The sequence below is a fragment of the Paroedura picta genome, chromosome 6 (genome assembly GCF_049243985.1).
Source record: "Paroedura picta isolate Pp20150507F chromosome 6, Ppicta_v3.0, whole genome shotgun sequence".
Lineage (NCBI taxonomy): Eukaryota > Metazoa > Chordata > Lepidosauria > Squamata > Gekkonidae > Paroedura > Paroedura picta.
The window spans coordinates 43414230-43433577 of NC_135374.1; the positions used below are offsets into that span (position 1 = coordinate 43414230).

At 42.6% G+C, this 19348-nt stretch overlaps 1 protein-coding gene across 13 annotated transcripts in view; it reads right to left on the bottom strand.

Moving 5' to 3' along the window:
* Window positions 1–1404: 1404 nt before the first annotated feature.
* Window positions 1405–19348, bottom strand: part of HTR1F (5-hydroxytryptamine receptor 1F) — a 134472-nt gene continuing 116528 nt past the window's right edge. For 6 of the 13 annotated variants that reach the window (XM_077342339.1, XM_077342341.1, XM_077342338.1 and 3 more), the window contains 2 exons: window positions 12021–12145; window positions 1405–4231 (listed from right to left, as the gene is read on the bottom strand). In XM_077342339.1, coding sequence (XP_077198454.1) covers window positions 3082–4194 — 1113 coding nt within the window. In that variant the 5' untranslated portion in view covers window positions 4195–4231; window positions 12021–12145 and the 3' untranslated portion in view covers window positions 1405–3081. Of the gene's footprint in view, window positions 4232–5259; window positions 5440–7688; window positions 7800–12020; window positions 12146–12738; window positions 13097–18397; window positions 18460–19348 lie in introns of those variants that run through there. The other 7 variants (XM_077342334.1, XM_077342330.1, XM_077342337.1 and 4 more) reach the window with 5 other exon arrangements.

Genomic DNA, 19348 nt, shown 5'->3' on the forward strand with positions numbered 1-19348 from the left:
CCCCCCCTTCAGGCCTGCTGTGAAGGAAGCCTCCAACTGCACCCTGACTGATGTGAGAGCCATGTTTCCAAGAGCAATGCTGGGGAGTCTGTGGGCATGGACATGCTTTTCTTTTGAGGGGAGAAAGCTTTCCCCTTCTGCCTAACTGTTGGCTGACAGGGAGGTCAGACAGGTCCCTTCTCACTTAAAATACTGCTGTGGCCAGCCTTGCTGCTGGAGGGAAGACACAGCCAAGCCATTTGTGTCTCTTCACCACTCTCTGAACATTTGAGGCCTACCGTGCAAGGTTATTATGCAGATGAAACTGGATACTGTTGTGGGGGTTATTTTGCCTGTTTGATCTACACAACAACCCTGTGCAACAGGCCTCAAGTGTTTCACCTCCACAACAACCTATGTGGGAGGCTTTTGCACAGCAGCCCTGTCCGCCTTCCAAAGAAGCCATTTCTGCCTGGAGAGCTGATCTTTATAGTCTGGAGATGAGCTGTAATTCCAGGAGATCTCCAGGCCCCACCTGGAGGTTGGCTACCCCTGGGTTGGAAATATTCCTTGAGGTTTGGAGGTGGGGCCTCAAAATGGTACAATGATTCAGACACCTGCAGAGGAGGATTTTCTGCCTACAGACAGTCTAGAAATGAGCAGCAATAGTAGAGACAGTGGTAGAGTCATCCCTTCCCAGCAGCAGTTTTTTGGTACAAACAGTTAGTAGAGTTAGTAGAGACAATGGTAGAGGCTTGCTGAGGTTGGGGTGGAGTGGTGCAGGTGTGTCCCAACTGGGCTGGGGCTCTGTCCAGCAAGTTTATATATTTTTTGGTACAAACAGACAGGCAGACCAGCAAGGGTCCTGCGAGTCTGGAAAGTGCAGGAAGATCTTACTAAGGTATATTTAGACCCTGTAAATGTGACTTGGGGAACAAGCAAATGGCTGGAGAAACAAGGGGATGAAATGACTTTGCTTAAGCCTGGACTGATAAATAAAAATCAGAATTTGCCATGAAGGTCCTATGAAATAAAAGGCATAAGTTGCCCAGAATCTCAAGTTGAGTTAGCTTGGGAGTTCACATACAAATGGTTTACTGGAAAGTAGGCAGTGAGACTTGGGGGAGAACTAGGTTTTCCAGTTTTATTAGGCAACGATTTGGCTTTGCGGACAACAGGAACTGCAGTTGCCGGTAGGCCCCGGGCTTCAGAAGGGCAGACATCACTAGTCAAGCAACAAACTGTGCTAGCTGAGCCCAGTGAAAGCGAGGTTTGGAAGTGGGGCTTCAAAAGGGTACCATGCCTCAGAGTCCACCCTCCAAAGCAGCCATTTCTGCCTGGGGAGCTGATCTTTAGTTTGGAGATAAGCAGTAATTCCAGGAGATCGCCAGGCCCCACCTGGAGGTTGGCTACCCCTGGGTTGGAAATATTCCATGATAGTGGTGCCTCAAAAGGGTATAATGCCTCCATAGTCACCCAACCAGCCAAATAGTGCCCCTGGCCTATTTCAGGTCAAGAAAACACTGCAGAGAGGAGGTAAGGTTGTCAGATAGTTATAGGTTCATATTCTGGAATTCCACATTTCCTAGGTATACTTGAATCTGATTTGGATCAGGACTGTTGTGCACAGAGAGACCTCCTCTTACAGTTGCCAGCTTCCAAGTGAGGCACAAAACCCACACCAAACTATGAGCTGTCATTTGATATTAGCATATAATCAATAGAAGTCAGGAATCTTCAGAAGTGGACAGTAATCCATGAGGTGGGAAGGAGGGTATATGAGAACACAAGACACCCTATTGCCACTTATCTCCAGCAGATTCTAGAGAGATAGGGTATAAATACTCTAAAGAAATCTGAGAAATGTTCGAAGGAATACAGATTGAAAATTCCCTGTGTGCTGAAGAAACAACATGGAATCATTTATGCAGTCATAAAAATCATGAGATCATGAGCTGTCTGTTTGCCTCGAGGTCCTGCCCATCAGTTGTCCTGTGACAGGAAAGGTTTTGCAATTCTCAGCAGTGCTTTTTACCCTAGAGCAACCAAACTGTGGTCAGAGGGGTTCCTTCAGCTAGCCCAGACTGTGATGCCTAGTTCCATACATCTCTTGAAGAACACCCTAGCTTAATGAGGGTGGCTTTATGTTGTTCCAGTGTCTGTATGGAAGCAGCAAGGCTAAAAATTTAATTACAAAGTCAGCTTTCCATTTTCACTGCACATTCATTGGAACTTTAAAAAGAAATCAATGTTATATAGAAGACCCCAAGTTCTAATCTCTATACTAATACTTAGTTTAATGAGTCAGAAATATGCTTTCTCTTAATTTTGAAATACATCATTTTTGAAAACAGATGCCTCTCATTCCTAGAGATACTTCTTGCACTCCCTGTTTTGTAACATCTGTCAAACAAGAGCACATGAAACTACTTTCATGCAGAACTTTTTGAAACGGGTGTGCTTAAAACCCTCCCTCTCATCTTTGTATGCAGTTCTTGCCTCCGAAACATATAATGACTAAAGACCACTTCTTAGCATGTGGATCTTGATCACTATAAAATTATGATAAAAACCAAGTTAGCCACTGCTGAGTGTCAATGCATTTTTAAAACACAGCTAGAGTAGTTAAAAGTTTCAAACAATAATTGGATGGAGCAGATGTTTTTTTGTCCAGATGTTCTCTGAATGTCTGCCTTACACTACAGAATCTGAATTCTACAGACTAGGTTCTCCCATTAGAATTTATTTTATCAAACATGTTCTAGCTTTTCTGACATCTTCTAAAAAGCTACTTTCAGTTCCATTTGGAACAAAAGAGGATTACATGCTTTTAAAATAAAGGCTTCAGGAATATTATTGGCAGTGCAGAACTTGAGCCCCCAACACTGCTGTGGTGCTAGATCACCACATTATATTAGCCTGGTTGTGTGTGTGCAGCATACAAGGTCCTTGAAACCTTCTTGGTTGGCCTGGATGCCTATGGATTCTGGCAAATTCTCCACTGCAGTTTGATAATATTTCACCATTGGCAAAATTATTATTCTATCACAGAACTTAGTCTTCAAACACCAGTTTTCAAGTTGTCCAAGGAGTACTCTTGTTTCAGAGATAGCTCCTGCATCGGATAAGTTTTTGGAAAGCTTTCTTGAAGTCTTCATTGAAGATTGTATAAATCAATGGGTTAACAAGAGAGTTGATATATCCCAACCATGTCAGAAAATTAGACATTTCTGCTGAAATCTGACAACTTTCACAGGTATTAACAACCACTTCCTTTACAAAGAAGGGCAACCAGCAGATGACAAAGGCACCTAAAATTAAGCCAAGGGTAGTTGCTGCCTTTCGCTCTCTTGTGGTAGAAATCCGTTGTCTCTTCCAGCCTTTCTCGTTCTTGGACTCAGATGTGGGGCTTCGGAGTGAGATGTGGATTCTATCAGAATCTGCTGAAGGGTTGGTGGTACCATCTTTTGTGCATGATGTAGATGAAGTTAGCCTACAGCTTTTTTCACCTGCTTCCAAGAGACCCTGTCCGTTGGCTTCGTCTTTGAGAACACGGCTGACGCTTCTTCTATGAAAAGTCTTGGCGGCCTTGTATATTTTGTAGTAAAGGATCAGAATCAATGCCAGTGGGATATAAAAGGCTCCAAAGGTGGAATAAATGGTGAAAGCAATGTGATCGTGCTTAATGATGCATTCGTCATCCCTGCTGGCTGCTTGGTGCCGCCAAAAGAGTGGCGGCATTGAGATAAAGATGGAAATGATCCACACAATTGCAATCATGATGCCGGCATGTTTAGGTGTCCGCTTTCTGGCATACTCCACAGCATCTGTGATGGCTCGGTAGCGATCCAAAGCAATTGCTGACAGATGTAAGATGGAACAGGTACAGCAGGTAATGTCAACACTGAGCCAAATGTCACACATCACCTGGCCCATGATCCATGTCTCTTTCACAATGTAGACAATGCTGAAGGGCATCACCAGGATAGCAACCAGGAAATCAGTGACAGCCAAGGAGCAGATTAAATAGTTGGCAGGGTGATGAAGCTTTCGTGTCACAATGATTGCTGTCATCACCAGAGAGTTGATGACAGTTGTCATAACAGCCAGCACAGAAAGTGTAAGAGAAACCAGAACCTTGGCCGTAGGAAGTTCTTCTGATGTATCATTGTGTTTCAATGTATAATTCTGTTCAGTAAAATTAAGGAAATCCATGCTTTCCTCCAAGGTGATCTTTACCTAATGAAGATACCTGCAGGAAAGCAAACACACTTTAAAGGAAAACAATTTTAATTCTGAATATGCAGCACTTAATGATAAAAAATTTTCATGTCTTATTTTTGTCACTCTTAAAAAAATGTTTAATATAGGGCTACTTGTCAGTGAATTTCACTCCTGATGGTACTGCATTATCCACCTTCTGGATTTAAACTATTTTATGACCATTTATTCTTAGACCGATTATGCACAGGCAAGAATACCCGTGACGGCGGTGACAGAGCTTTGGATAAAATCCCTGAGTATGCACAATGTCATTGTCATCTGAGGCCTGGCCCTCAGAAGACCCACGTTAAGGAAATAGAGATTCTTCTACGGGCCTGAATCCGCTGTGGGTGCATGTGAGGACTATGTCGGGCTAGCCCCGTGCATAATTGGAGGAGCTGGGCTTTTGGCCTGGCTCCTCCTCCGACTTACGGTGTCCATGCAGGGATGCCTCTCACCCCTGCCAGTTCCACGGCTTTGCAGAGCTGACAGAGGCATCCCCCACCCTCACAATGCTGTTCCCCACCATTGTGCAATGGGGACCCCATGTCTCTGATCTCCACTGCCACCGCTGTTGCAGTGGCGGGGCACTCCCGGTCCCACGTTGTGTGCATGGGGCCATTGCATGGTGTAACCAGCATGCACTGGGGAAGCCTCTCCCCCGTGCATACATGGAGAATGGTGGGGCTTTTTGCCCCACAGCAACAGAATGACAGCAGCCCAGTGTACCTGCCACCGTGCATAATAGATCATATAAACTTTTCTGGAGTCTACTGCTTCCTTGCCCAACCCCCTCTTTATGCCAATGTCTAATTGCTCACATATCTTATTGGGGTCTTGCATCATGTCACGAGAGCCAGCTTGCTGTAATGGATAGGAGTGCGGACTTCTAATCTGGCATGCTGGGATTGATTCTGTGCTCCCCACATGCAGCCAGCTGCACCTTGGCTTCACCACAACACTGATAAAGCTGTTCTGGCCGAGCCGTAATATCAGGGCTCTCTCAGCCTTACCCACCTCACAGGGTGTCTGTTGTGGAGGAAGAAAGGGAAGGTGATGGTAAGCCGCTTTGATACTCCTTCGAGTATAGAAAAGCGGTGTATAAGAACCAACTCTTCTTCTTCATTTGTTGGTTGACATTGGTTTGTTTAGTTTGATGTCACAGAATGTCTGGTCAGCAGGTTGTGCAATCAGAGGCTGCAGCATCCTTAAGCAGAACCTATTGAATATGAATATGAACCTATTGAATAACAATGAGATATTCAGCCTTTTCTTCTATTGCAGTAGTTCATGGGTTTTCAGACTATAAAGGTAAAGGTAAAGGTATCCCCTGTGCAAGCACCGGGTCATGTCTGACCCTTGGGGTGATGCCCTCTAGCGTTTTCATGGCAGACTCAATACGGGGTGGTTTGCCAGTGCCTTCCCCAGTCATTACCGTTTACCCCCCAGCAAGCTGGGTACTCATTTTACCGACCTCGGAAGGATGGAAGGCTGAGTCAACCTTGAGCCAGGTGCTGGGATTGAACTCCCAGCCTCATGGGCAGAGCTTCAGACTGCATGTCTGCTACCTTACCACTCTGCACCACAAGAGGCTCATTTCAGACTATAGAGCTGTATAATTCTGTATATTCTTACTTTAGGTTTGTACTCTATCTTGCGAAAAGAAAACAAAAATTGGATAATGGAAACAAAAATACGTTTTGAACATACATGGAGGCTGTGTAAAGGATTTAGAGATATATTTGAAGAAACAAATGCAGGCCTGAACCAAAGCCGTACTTTACTAGCTGCGTGGGCAACCACAGTATATGTATATTTAGTTAAACGACAACTTCCTGTTAACTGTCCCTGCTACTAAGTGAGATAGTCTTCCTCTGATGGAGCATACCTCCCCCCACTGAACAAGGTGCCTTCCTTCAGGGTAAGCCTCCTTTGACTGCACCAAGGCTCCTGGTTTAGCAGAAGCGAGTTTTAGGTCAAACCAATAATGTCTTTCTTGTTGTGATGATAGATCCTGTTTTACTCCACAATGTAGATATATGTTCTGCAGGGGAAAGCAAGGAATATTGGCTAAGATATATGAAGCCATACACAGAATGTGATATTTGTACCTGACCTTTCCAAACACATTAAATCTGAAAGATGTCTTTTTCTCCTAGCAATGGACACACGAATCCATTTGAACTACATAAGGATCGATCTGTCAAAAAACTGTTTTCTGAATAATAGTTTCATAGATTTTCTATGCTAGTAAAGTAGGGTTTTTTAAAGTCATTTCTGGCCTATTATGTTATAAACAGAATATGAAGAGGTCAGAAAGCCAGATACAGATGTAAGATATTGTTGATTCTCTGTCTTTCAAGTTGTTAATTGGTCACAATGCCAATAAAAAGAAAACCCCAAGTTGTTCTATAAATAATTACTTTCAAGCTCCTTTCCAATGTTCAGTTCTTATAGTTTTCCCCACAGCACTTTGAGGAACAAACCAATGAAAAGCCTTTTAACATCAGTACATTCATAATTGAGCCTCTTGTGGCGCAGAATGGTAAGGCAGCTGTCTGAAAGCTTTGCCCATGAGGCTGGGAGTTCAATCCCAGCAGCTGGCTCAAGGTCGACTCAGCCTTCCATCCTTCCGAGGTCGGTAAAATGAGTACCCAGCTTGCTGCTGGGGGGTAAACAGTAATGACTGGGGAAGGCACTGGCAAACCACCCCGTATGCCATGAAAACGCTGGAGGGCGTCACCCCAAGGGTCAGACATGACTCGGTGCTTGCACAGGGGATACCTTTACCTTTACCTTTTTACATTCATAATTGCATAGAGGAGACTAAAAAACAACACCACCACCCTGATTCCCAACTTCTGTTATAGGGAAACCCAGCCCATAACCAGGAAACAATTAATAGACATTCACAGTTGCTCTCTGGACTATTTTCACCTGTTCATTACCAGACCTTAGGTAGGTGGGAATTCTACCTGTAATAGGAAATTGTTCACAAAAAAACAATTGACATGGGAAATGTGTTCATTAATTGGTTCAGTGAAACATTCAGATGTTGCCACTAATGTGACACTACATAGAGCTTGTTTTACAAAAATGTCTTAAAAAAAAGTTCATCCACACCAGAACCTGTGCTTATTGAAAAATGAATATTGATTTATTCATGGAGGATACTTCCATCAACAGCTCTTAGCAATGATGGTTAAACTGAACTTCCATGTTTGTAGTCACTAGATCTTGAATAGCAGGCGCAAAGAATGAACAAGTGATGGCTGTTGAGTTCAGGGTTTCATCTCCCACAGGCAGTTGCCTGCCCATTGTTGACAGCACATGCTCAACTAAATGGAAATCAGGACTGATCCAGCTGTCCTGTCCTGATTTTCATAATGAAATCTAAGAAATCACCCCCCCAATAGAACCAGTGTGGTGTGGTGGCAGACTCTAACCTGGGGAACTGGGTTTGATTCCTCAGTCTTCCACATGAAGCCTGCTGGGTGATCTTGGGCCAGTCAAGGTTCCCCCAGAACTCTCTCAGCCCCACCTACATCACAATATGCCTGTTGTGGGGAGAGGGAGGGAAAGGTGATTATAAGCTGCTTTGAGAGACTTGAGGGTACTGACCAACAGGCAAGAGTTGGTGGATGAGGTGAAGGAGGTGGGGACCCTAGGGGGAAGTGACCATGTCCTCATAGAATTCCTTTTGAGATGGGGAGCCAAGGAAGCTTGTAGCCAGACGCGGATGTTGGATTTTCGTAGGGCAAACTTTAATAAACTCAGAGACATGATGAGTGTCATACCATGGATGAGAATGCTGGAAGGGAAGGGAGCATGTGAAGGGTGGGCGCTACTCAAACAAGAGCTATTGCATGCTCAATCAATGACTATTCCAGAAAGACGAAAACACTGCAGGAGCTCTAAGAAGCCTATTTGGATGAACAGAGAACTTCAAGAGGAACTAAGAAAGAAAAGGAAAATGTTCAGGAAATGGAGGGAAGGACAGAGCTCTAAAGAAGAGTACCTACAGGTTACTAGGCACTGTAGATCAATCATCAGAAAGGCCAAAGCTGAGAGTGAGCTAAGATTGGCCAGGGAAGCCCATTGTAACAAGAAAAGATTTTTCAGTTATGTGAGGAGCAAACGTAAAGTCAAGGAGGCAATAGGCCCACTGTTGGGTGCAGATGGACAAACTCTAACGAAAGATGCAGAGAAAGCAGAAAGGCTTAGTGCCTATTTTACATCAGTTTTTTCCCACAGGTCAAAGTGTTTAGGCACATCTAGAGATGGCTGTAGCCAAAGGATAGTGTCTGGGTGGCAGGTTAACATGGATAGAGAGGTTGTCGAGAGGCATTTAGCTGCACTGGATGAGTTCAAATCCCCTGGTCCAGATGAAATGCACCCGAGAGTACTCAAAGAACTTTCCAGAGAACTTGCACAGCCCTTGTCCATCATCTTCGGAACCTCTTTAAGGACTGGAGATGTCCCGGAGGACTGGAAAAGAGCAAACGTTATTCCGATCTTCAAAAAAGGGAGGAAGGATGACCCAGGAAACTACAGACCAGTGAGTCTGACCTCTGTTGTGGGGAAGATAATGGAGCAGATATTAAAGGGAGCGATCTGCAAACATCTGGATGACAATTTGGTGATCCAAGGAAGTCAGCATGGATTTGTCTCCAACAGGTCCTGCCAGACCAACCTAGTTTCCTTTTTTGACCAAGTAACAAGTTTGCTGGATCGGGGAAATTCGGTTGATGTAATTTACTTGGATTTTAGTAAAGCTTTTGACAAGGTTCCCCATGATGTTCTGATGGATACGTTGAAGGACTGCAATCTGGATTTTCAGATAGTTAGGTGGATAGGGAATTGGTTAGAGAACCGCACTCAAAGAGTTGTTGTCAATGGTGTTTCATCAGACTGGAGAGAGGTGAGTAGCGGGGTACCTCAGGGCTCGGTGCTCGGCCCGGTACTTTTTAACATATTTATTAATGATCTAGATGAGGGCGTGGAGGGACTACTCATCAAGTTTGCAGATGACACCAAATTGGGAGGACTGGCAAGTACTCCGGAAGATAGAGACAGAGTTCAACGAGATCTGAACACAATGGAAAAATGGGCAAATGAGAACAAGATGCAATTTAATAAAGATAAGTGTAAAGTTCTGCATCTGGGTCAGAAAAATGAAAAGCATGCCTACTGGATGGGGGATACGCTTCTAGGTAGCACTGTGTGTGAACGAGACCTTGGGGTACTTGTGGATTGTAAACTAAACATGAGCAGGCAGTGTGATGCAGCAGTAAAAAAGGCAAATGCCATTTTGGGCTGTATCAACAGAGGCATCACATCAAAATCACAAGATGTCATAGTCCCATTGTATACGGCACTGGTCAGACCACACCTGGAGTACTGTGTGCAGTTCTGGAGGCCTCACTTCAAGAAGGACGTAGATAAAATTGAAAGGGTACAGAGGAGAGCGACGAAGATGATCTGGGGCCAAGGGACCAAGCACTATGAAGATAGGTTGAGGGACTTGGGAATGTTCAGCCTGGAGAAAAGGAGGTCGAGAGGGGACATGATAGCCCTCTTTAAGTATTTGAAAGGTTGTCACTTGGAGGAGGGCAGGATGCTGTTTCTGCTGGCTGCAGAGGAGAGGACACGCAGTAATGGGTTTAAACTTCAAGTACAACGATATAGGCTAGATATCAGGAAAAAGTTTTTCACAGTCAGAGTAGTTCAGCAGTGGAATAGGCTGCCTAAGGAGGTGGTGAGCTCCCCCTCACTGGAAGTCTTCAAGCAAAGGTTGGATACACACTTTTCTTGGATGCTTTAGGATGCTTAGGGCTGATCCTGCGTTGAGCAGGGGGTTGGACTAGATGGCCTGTATGGCCCCTTCCAACTCTATGATTCTATGATTCTATGATTCTATGATTCTAGGGTAGAAAAAAGTAGGATATATAACCTCATTGACTTCTGTTAGTCAACAAAAATAGCTAATCTAATCCGCAGAAAGATTACTGAAATCTTTAGCTGAATACGACAGAATGTTTTCTACCATGTATTTGTATGAAATGAGTTATGAAGTGATCATGATAATAAATAGTTTTTTATAGGGTAAGGACATGGTGATATTATATTATATTATATTATATTATATTATATTATATTATATTATATTATATTATATTATATTATATTATATTATATTATATTATATTATATTATATTATATTATATTATATTATATTATATTATATTATAATTTGATTCAATATTAAATCTCCACAGCTGGTTATTGTATTTTCTTGTCAACCATGAACATTTCTAGCTGTCAAGCAAAAGTTCCTGTTGTCTAAACAATTGCACTTAATGGGGAAAAGCTGATTGTGAGCAATACAGTTGAATAATGCATGCTAGTTTAGAAGGAAAGTCTCCTTGTGGATCTTGAGGCTGAGGCTCTTCATTAAGCTTGCTTTTCCCTTTGGTTCAATATGCAATCTTACAGCCTCAGGCCAACTATCTACTTTCAAGAGTTAAATAGTGGAATTCCAGAAGAGAACAGAATAATGGTAGAATTCTGGGAAATGACTACACCCCTCATTAGAGAAATTTGGTCAAGAATGGCTTTGTTATCAGGAAAAAACTCTTTCAGTTTCATGCAAAGGTCTTCCAGTAATTCTTCCATAAACTAAAACTCATGCATGGATTAGTGATATTTTGGAGTATTTTGGATTTACATCAGGTATAGATGTTGATCCTGATGTCTTATTGGTTGGCTAAGAAAAACAGCACAAATGATCTAATTTAGATTATGTAACTAAGCTGCAGCTTTGCAGAACTGTGCCAATGATGACCTCTAGGGTTTGTGCACCAAAAATAACTATAAAGCCATATGCATTTATCAAAAATTGCCAATCTTCTAATAAGCAGTGGGAAAATGAATTTAAAAAAAAGAATATAAAGGCTGCAAATTGCAAAGCCACTCCTTAAAAGTAGCCCAATTAGATGAATAAAATCCTCACGATGTCAGATCTGCAAAGACCATAAATTGGAGAAATAAGCCTTAGGATGTATATGCCACTTTTTAAATTTTAGAATGTATTTATAATTAAATTTCTATACTGCCCCTTTCAGTATTACTGGCTTGGGGTGGTTCACATCATTTAATATACAAGACAATAAATCTTGTATTTTTCGTATGCATTCATCAGTTGATCATCCAGAATACATTTAGGGAGCAATTATACTGCCCTTACAGAAAGGTATGCAACAAAACAGCATGCCTGAATATCTACCCCTTACTATTTCCACTGGATCATTCCAGAAATTATAAGTTATTCTTTTCACATAGAATAAGGTCCATGAAGGCTAATGCTGGTGCTGTCTTGACAGAAGGAACAGGAGCCATGGCATTGGATTCCCTGTAAATTGGCCAGAAGTAAAATGGAGCCTGGAGGATCATTGTCTTTGGGGTTGTGATGGGTCGGACACGACTTCGCATCTAACAGCAACAACAAAAAATGGAGCCAACAGGCTGAGCTAGCCGACTTCCCCCTCCCTTTGTACCCTCATACTGCTCATTTGCCATCCTACATTTGCCTTCTTTACCTGCCAAGTTACCTTCTCACTACTCCTCATTGAGTTTGCACACCCACACATGGAGAGTCAGTGATCTGTGCTCTACAAACTGGTAGAATTGCTTGTGCCCTCTGGAGATTACTGTGACATGTAGTCATGGATAGTATAATAAAGACCATAGCTCATCAAATAGCATTTGCCTATCAAACCTTTTCCTGAAGCTCCATATATCACAGCAAGGTATGGTCCTGGATCTGGTCTTAATATATTGTATATATTCATTTCCAATTAGTTTCTTTTCCAGAAGGGTTGCAAATGTTTCTTATTTGCCACTCTGTAACACAAAAGAAACAAAAGTTTTAATTACAGTGACTCTGAGTATTACGGCTCTCCTCATATTCCCTGAAAGAGACAGAGGTGTTGGTATAGGTGAGGAGTCCTAGCCTTTGATTCTTGTGGTGGACTAGCCTTCTTGTGTAGGTCAGGAAAGCTTTTGCACTGCTAGCATCTCAATGGCAATGCAGGACCAAGTTATTTAGTGAAACTTTCCAGTAGATAAAGTTTTCCCCCCAGCCATCTGGGTTTTATATGTGATACCAATTTGCCACTTGCTCTCAATATATCTGTGTAATCTATTCTTTTGGCATTGCCAACATATTGCATCTAATACTTACGCTTTATTTTCAGATATCTGTAATTTTAGTCCCGTTTGCTTATCAGCAAGTGGCAATTAGTTCATATATGCTATCTTACAATATTGTCCCCTTTATTTAATTTTCTTGAACCTTTACATCATAACATAGTTCTGCTGCTTTTATAATTATGCTCCCCTCAACAATACCATCATAAACCACAAGGCTTAGCGGCTTGCAAATTATTAAGAATTTGGAAAATACAGGTTAAAAGTGGACTCATAAAGGTGCACACCTGTCAGCCTGGGTTCCTCGGTTGTCTATTGCATTAAGCAATGCAAGGCAGTTAATCTGTTTCCTGCATACAGTGGCAGCTGGCACCAACCTCTGCATGTGTGCCGGCAGTTCTCCAAACAGAACACCCCTACCAGGCTCAAAAGAGAATAATTACATCAAGGAGATAACTACTGTAAAAGAAAAACTAAAACATGTTGCTAAGATTCCTTAAGATATTTCTCTAATATTCACAAATGTGCTAAAAGAAAAGCATTTATCTCCATGCATTTAAAATAAGGTGGTTTAAGCCACTGAGTTCCAACTAATTGGACTCCTTGACTTCTGTAATAGTAAATGATTTCTGTAACATGCAGAATTTGTGCATCTGCATTTTCCCACTTCAGAATGAACTAGCTGCTTTTTTTTCCAAAGCAGCAAATGAATGGCATTTTATCTGTGCTGTTTTCTTTCCAGGATACATTTACTGAAATAAAACTGTTCTCAGAAGTGATTTAGTGAACCACCAGCATAGAATGGCACACAGGTGCTCCATTGCAGATGATATTCTGCACAATGTAAGATAAAGAAGTCTTGTTGCTTTAAGGTCTAACAATGTCAAAAATCCAGATTTCACATCAATCCTGCCCAGCTTTTCTTGTTTCTGCTCTACAAAACACTCATATTTGATTGTATAATCACTTTCCTCTTCTAAAGCAACAAATCAGCTTTTCCAAACCAATTACAGAAACACACATTTTTCATGATAGCTAATTCTGTTTTTTCCTTGCTGATCATATCCTTTTAGAATGGTCCAAAATGTTTCAATCGCCTTGTTCTTGTTAAGAGATACATTTTGCTGTCTGTGTCACCCCTTATCCACTCACAGAGTGTGCCTACCACCCTCTCCACACTCTCTTCGTTAGGTTTAGGTCAGAACATCACACTCAGCACCTTTCTTGTCTCTTTTAAAATCTTGACTCTCAATTATGTGTGAGGGTATAAATAAATTAGGATTAAAGGTTTAAATTTGAGATACAGAATATGTTTATTTTGGGGATTTGTGTACAAATATAGTTCCATCCATCCATCCATCCTCTATGCTGCCCTTCTCTGCAAAGAGGCTTGGGGCAGTTCACAATTATAGGGTAAAATAATAAAAATTGAAACAGCAGGAAAATACTAAAATTACAGTTAATGATCAACAACTAACAAAGCCTCCCTCACCCAGCCATCCTCCCTCTGGCCTGCAGAGCTGGGGGCATGTGTCAGCCTGGAAAGGAGAAACAGAGGAGAGAAGGGAAACCTGTATGATGTTAAACCACCCTGGCCTTAACCATAGAAGAGTGGTGGAAGAGTGCTATCTTACGGGTCCTGCAGAACTGTGTTAGCTCCATCAGGGCCCTGATCTTAGATGGCAACTCATTCCACCAGGCTGGTTGATGCCAAGTGGATATATTTGGGGGCGGGGATCACCAACAGATTGGCACTTGGAGAATGAATACTCTCTGGGAGACATATTGGGTGAGAGGGTTCCTTAGATACACAGGAACCAGACCACATAGGGCCTTAAAGATCAGTACCACTATTTATTGGGCCCAGTGTACACACCCTATCATACCAGTATCTCCTGAGAGGAGATCTATATGTGCCACATACTTTGTGGGAACTGAACACACTTGTTCAATAGGTCCCTGCAGGTATGACTTGTTCTGCAAAATTCATACTCAGGTTTGTAAAAAGATGTGACCTGGAAAGTACTAAGATCTGCAAATTCAAATCTACTGGTGATCCCTGGCCCCAGAGAAATTCGACTAGCCTCAAGCCTAAGTGAATTAGCTACCAGTTGAGAAGTTCTGCAGTGAAGTTTGACAGGGCCTGCGAAAGGGTGCTCTTCCACCAGGCCTATGGTTGAGCCCAGAATAAAACAAGGACCAACAATTATGGGCCTCCCTCTGCCTCTCCCAGCCCAACATCTCCCATTATACTGATTCTTCCCACATGGAGAGACCTGCTCACCATAGGTTTAGAACGACTCTGTACTGAAATGCCAGTGGAGCCATAAAAATGGAATGGCAATTATTATAAACTGTTTTAAACCAACTGCCTGTTCATAGGGAGGGGCGGCCTAGAAATTTAATAATATTAATAATAATAAATTGCCTGTTGGATTTTTCACATTTGAATCCAGGATAGGAAATTTATATGTATAGTCTTAAATGAAGTTTGTACAGGATCTCCTGTATACCTGTCAATGTACAGGAAGACAGTTATGCCTATTTGGGTGTACTGGTATTATTTTTGCACAGAGGTTGACAAGATGCTTTTTAGTGGCTATTTCTAAAGCTCAGCAGGGCAGCTGAGTTACTCTCCTCTTGCAAAAATAGCAAGCAGTCTGTAGCACCTTAAAGACTAACAGATAAAAATTCAACAAACCTATTAGTCTCTATACACTTTTAAGATTCTTTTGGGGCAGCCTTTAGCAACTTTTTTTACCTTTAAGAAAGCCCTGAAACATACTTGAGGCTTTGAGAAACCTCAGAAGTTGCATGATAGTGCAGAATATGTTTGGAAAGAATGGCTGTGTACATTTCCACCCCTTCCCACCCCGCTCCAGGCCAATTATTGGCCATTTTGGGAGGAGTGAATGGGTGGATGGTTTGACATGACCATAGATAGTCATATCACCCAATAAATGTTTAATAAATTTGAAAAATATATAAAAATTAATATATTGAGGAAACTCTTCCAGGGCTGTCAAGAAACCCCAGGGCTGTCAAGAAACCCCAGGGTTTCATGAAACCCTGTTTGAAAAAGCCTGCTTTGGGGGTTTCCTTCCAAAGTTTGATTGTGTAATCAGTGCTGATGTTTCTTTGCTTTCATTTTCTGAGATAAAGAAGGTGCAGACTATTGTGAGAAGAAAGTTTTAAAGAAAGAATGTAGCATATCTGACTAATAGAGGGCAGGGAAGACAACAAGAAGAGACAAACTCAAGGCAGTAGTTGTGTTTTGAATGTGTATTATGTTTTAATGTGTGTTTTGAATGTGTGCTATGGACTGGATCTGAACATTGCTGGTGATTGTAATCCTTGAAAATTAAAGAGGTGAACGACCATCTACTGGCATATGAATTCAGCCATAGCTGGATCATGGCTGGAATTGTGCACTCTATGTACATGAAAAATGCTTCCCATAGACCAGTGGTCCCCAACCTGCAGGCCGCGGCCCAGTGCCGGGCTGCAAAGGCCATGGCGCCGGGCCACGGCTCCCTCTCCCCGCCCCCCCGCAGTAAAAAACTTCCCAGGCCGCAAGCTTGCGGCCCGGGAAGCTTCTTACTGCGGGAGGGTGGGGAGAGGGAATCAGGGCCGGGCCGCGATTCGGGCTGCGATTCGGCCGCGCATGGCGCATTTGCGCCCGCACAATGCGCGGGTGCGGCCCGCAGGCGCAGCCCGATGTGCGGGCATGGCCCGCGCGGGCGCGGCCCGATGCCCTGCCGGTCCCCAGCCTCAGAAAGGTTGGGGACCACTACCATAGACCTCCTGTGGTATCATTCTAAGTGTCACTATGCTGGGCATATTTCTGTCTTAAGTTCAAGAATAAGTTGTCCATGACCTCCTAGACCCATCCATCAACTGGTGCTTTTTAGATGCTATAGCAAAATGGTAGTCCATAAAATCATAGAATCATAGAGTTGGAAGGGGCCATACAGGCCATCTAGTCCAACCCCCTGCTCAATGCAGGATCAGCCCAAAGCATCCATGTTTCTGTATCAAAATAATGTTTTGAGCACTATTTAATATTTTGTACTGCAGGTCTAAGGCCAAACTCTGGGGAGCATTATCATTCACTTCTGCACCATTTTATCAAGCCATTTTACTTACATGTCATTGTGTTGTACAATCTTTGTTTAAAACATACAAAAAAGTGAGAATGCTAAAAATAATTCCTTAATGTTGACTGAAGGGAAAGACTATGTTTATCTTTCGAAGAGTCTTGACAAAATATCAGTCTTAGATATGACTCCTCTCTAGTTGCAGACATTTTGAGTACTAAATAAGGCATTTCAGCTTTCAGCACTTTGCTGTCTGATTGTCAGTCTTGATAGGAAAATAACTGACTGTCACAAAAGCTTCTTTCTCTTCCATAATAACTTTTGACATCCTTATGACACTTGACATAAGGCCTACACAAGGGTGAATTACTTTAAAATTTAAACAGATTGTTCAGAAATGATTGTTGGAGGAGTTCAGACCCGTGTACTTGTCTCAGGCAATGAATTCAAATTTAAATGGGATCAAAAGCAATTATGTAAACGTTATTTGGATCTATACAGTTTATAGACAGGGTTGTGGGTTTATTAACATAGGAATGCTTGCTAGAATGCTGCTTGAACTAGGGATTTCCTAAGAACATAAGAAGAACCTGGTTGGATCAGACCAAGCCTGTATCAGAGGGTGACAGATGTTGGCAGAGTTTAAATATGCAAGAGTGTAAAGCTACTTAAAAGACTAAAACAGCTTTATTGTGAAGAGAAATAACTTTGTGAATAGGAGAGGATTCCTACTAGTCTAACTAACTAACTGTTCTGTTCATTCATTCTGTCTGTTCTGTTTTGGAGGCAAGCAAGGAAAAAGTGTGCTCAAAGGAGCAGGAAATCTCCAGCTGAGCCAGTCAGGACACAAAGGAGACTATCTGAAAAATATCAAGAAGTTCCTAATCTAACTATGCTAAATACACAACTCTTCCAATGCCCCTGTTGGATATTCCTTGTTGCATATTCCAACATTAGGACATCAATGCAGGCTGCTCTATGTATTATATTGGAAGAGATATATCATGTAGAAACTTAAAATTACAGCTATCATAGGAGCACAGCACTGCTTATGGTTATATTAGGGGACATACCAGGTCTCACTTTATATTCTTCCGTGAATTGCATGCATGTATCTAATAGAAGGACATGCAGCATGGAGCAATTTTGGTCTGGCTTTGAGACTCCCATGTAATGAGGCTCAGGACGGAATGACAGCAAATGAATAAAGATAGAATGAAACTTCTGCAGTGTCTCTATTGCATAGCTATGCTACATCTTACCCAATCTCCCTTCCTCAGTAAAACCTTAGTTGTAGAAGAATAATGGATGGAGGGACAGAAACATTTGATCAGACTCCCTGATGTCTGCCTTTCCCCCCATTGACACAGCTTATTGAGTTATACATTCAACAAATTCCAATAAGTTTTCTATTTTGACCGCCAAACCTATTCCTTGAGATATTATACAGGCAATTCAAAATTCAGAATATATAAGCATTTTAGTTATTAGTCTGTTTTAAATATTTTATCTCCACCTTTCTATTGCTCATAATGGGTCACAATTTCTTTTAAATAATAATTAGTATAAAAGCACATTATGATAAAATTGAAACAAGAACATGAGCAGCAATATGTTCTTTAAAACTGACCTAGGAAAGCCAGTATCACTGAGGTTATGCAACATCCCCACATTTCATGAGGGAGAATATCATGTAGTCATGGTGCTACCAATGAGGAGGCCATACTTCTGCTCCCTTCCTCGGTTGGTGTCCATAAAAAGGCATTTCCAGAAGACAGACAACTTCACACAAAAATCAGCAATAGACCCTGATAGTTAGGATTATTCTTCTCACTAAGCATTGACTCACATTATTTTCTTCTTATACAGTCAATCTTCCTTGGGAGACAACTTTATGGAACACTTCATAATCTGTTTTGATATTAAATTTTTAATAAATTCGTTTCATTCATCAAGTTACCTTAGTACTGACCCTATAGCTATTTAGAAATAAAAGTATGTCTGTAATAACAAATCCTTCCTGTATCCTACCATTTGCATTTCAATAAAATATCTTTAGCCTTTGAACATCCAAATATGCTTAAGAATATAAGAAAAACTCTGCTGAATCAGTCATGTAGTCCATCTAGTGCAGCATCCTGTTTCACACACAGAGTTGCCAGCCTCTCACTATTTCATCTGCTCTCAAGGGCCCATTATGCATGGGCCAGAATGCCCACACTGGCGGCAGCAACGCTTCGGTTAAAATCACCGATAACGCTCGCTGCCGCTGGCAGTGTGGGTGTCTCCCAGCCCAGGGCTACGGAAGGTCTGCGTTAAGCGACTGCAGGATCTTCCGTAGCTTCCTGGGTAAGCCGGGGCTGCGGCGGGCCGGTGCTGTGCGTAATCGCCAGGGCCAGGCTTGTTGGCCTGCCCAGCCCCCAACTCTATGGTGTCCCTGTAGGGATACCGCACGCCCCTGCGGGCTCCGCGGAGTCCCAGAGCTGGCAAGGGCGACCCCCTGCCTCCACCTGGGCTTGCAGAGGGGGCCTGGCACCCCCACTCCCTCCCCGGGCCGTCCAAACCTCCCCCCTTGCTGCGCTGGCTTACCTTCTGGCCCCGGCGTTCAGCACTCATGCTATACCGGGGCAGGCCAGCATGTCCCGCCCCCATGCATACATGGGGAATGGTGGGGCATTCTGCCCCGCCGCAACGGCACGATGCCAGCACACAGTGGATGCCGCCATTCATAAGAGGCCAAGGTGACTGAGATCAGTTTCTCTGGGAAAAAAATGGCTAGTTTGGAAGGTATGCTCCACAG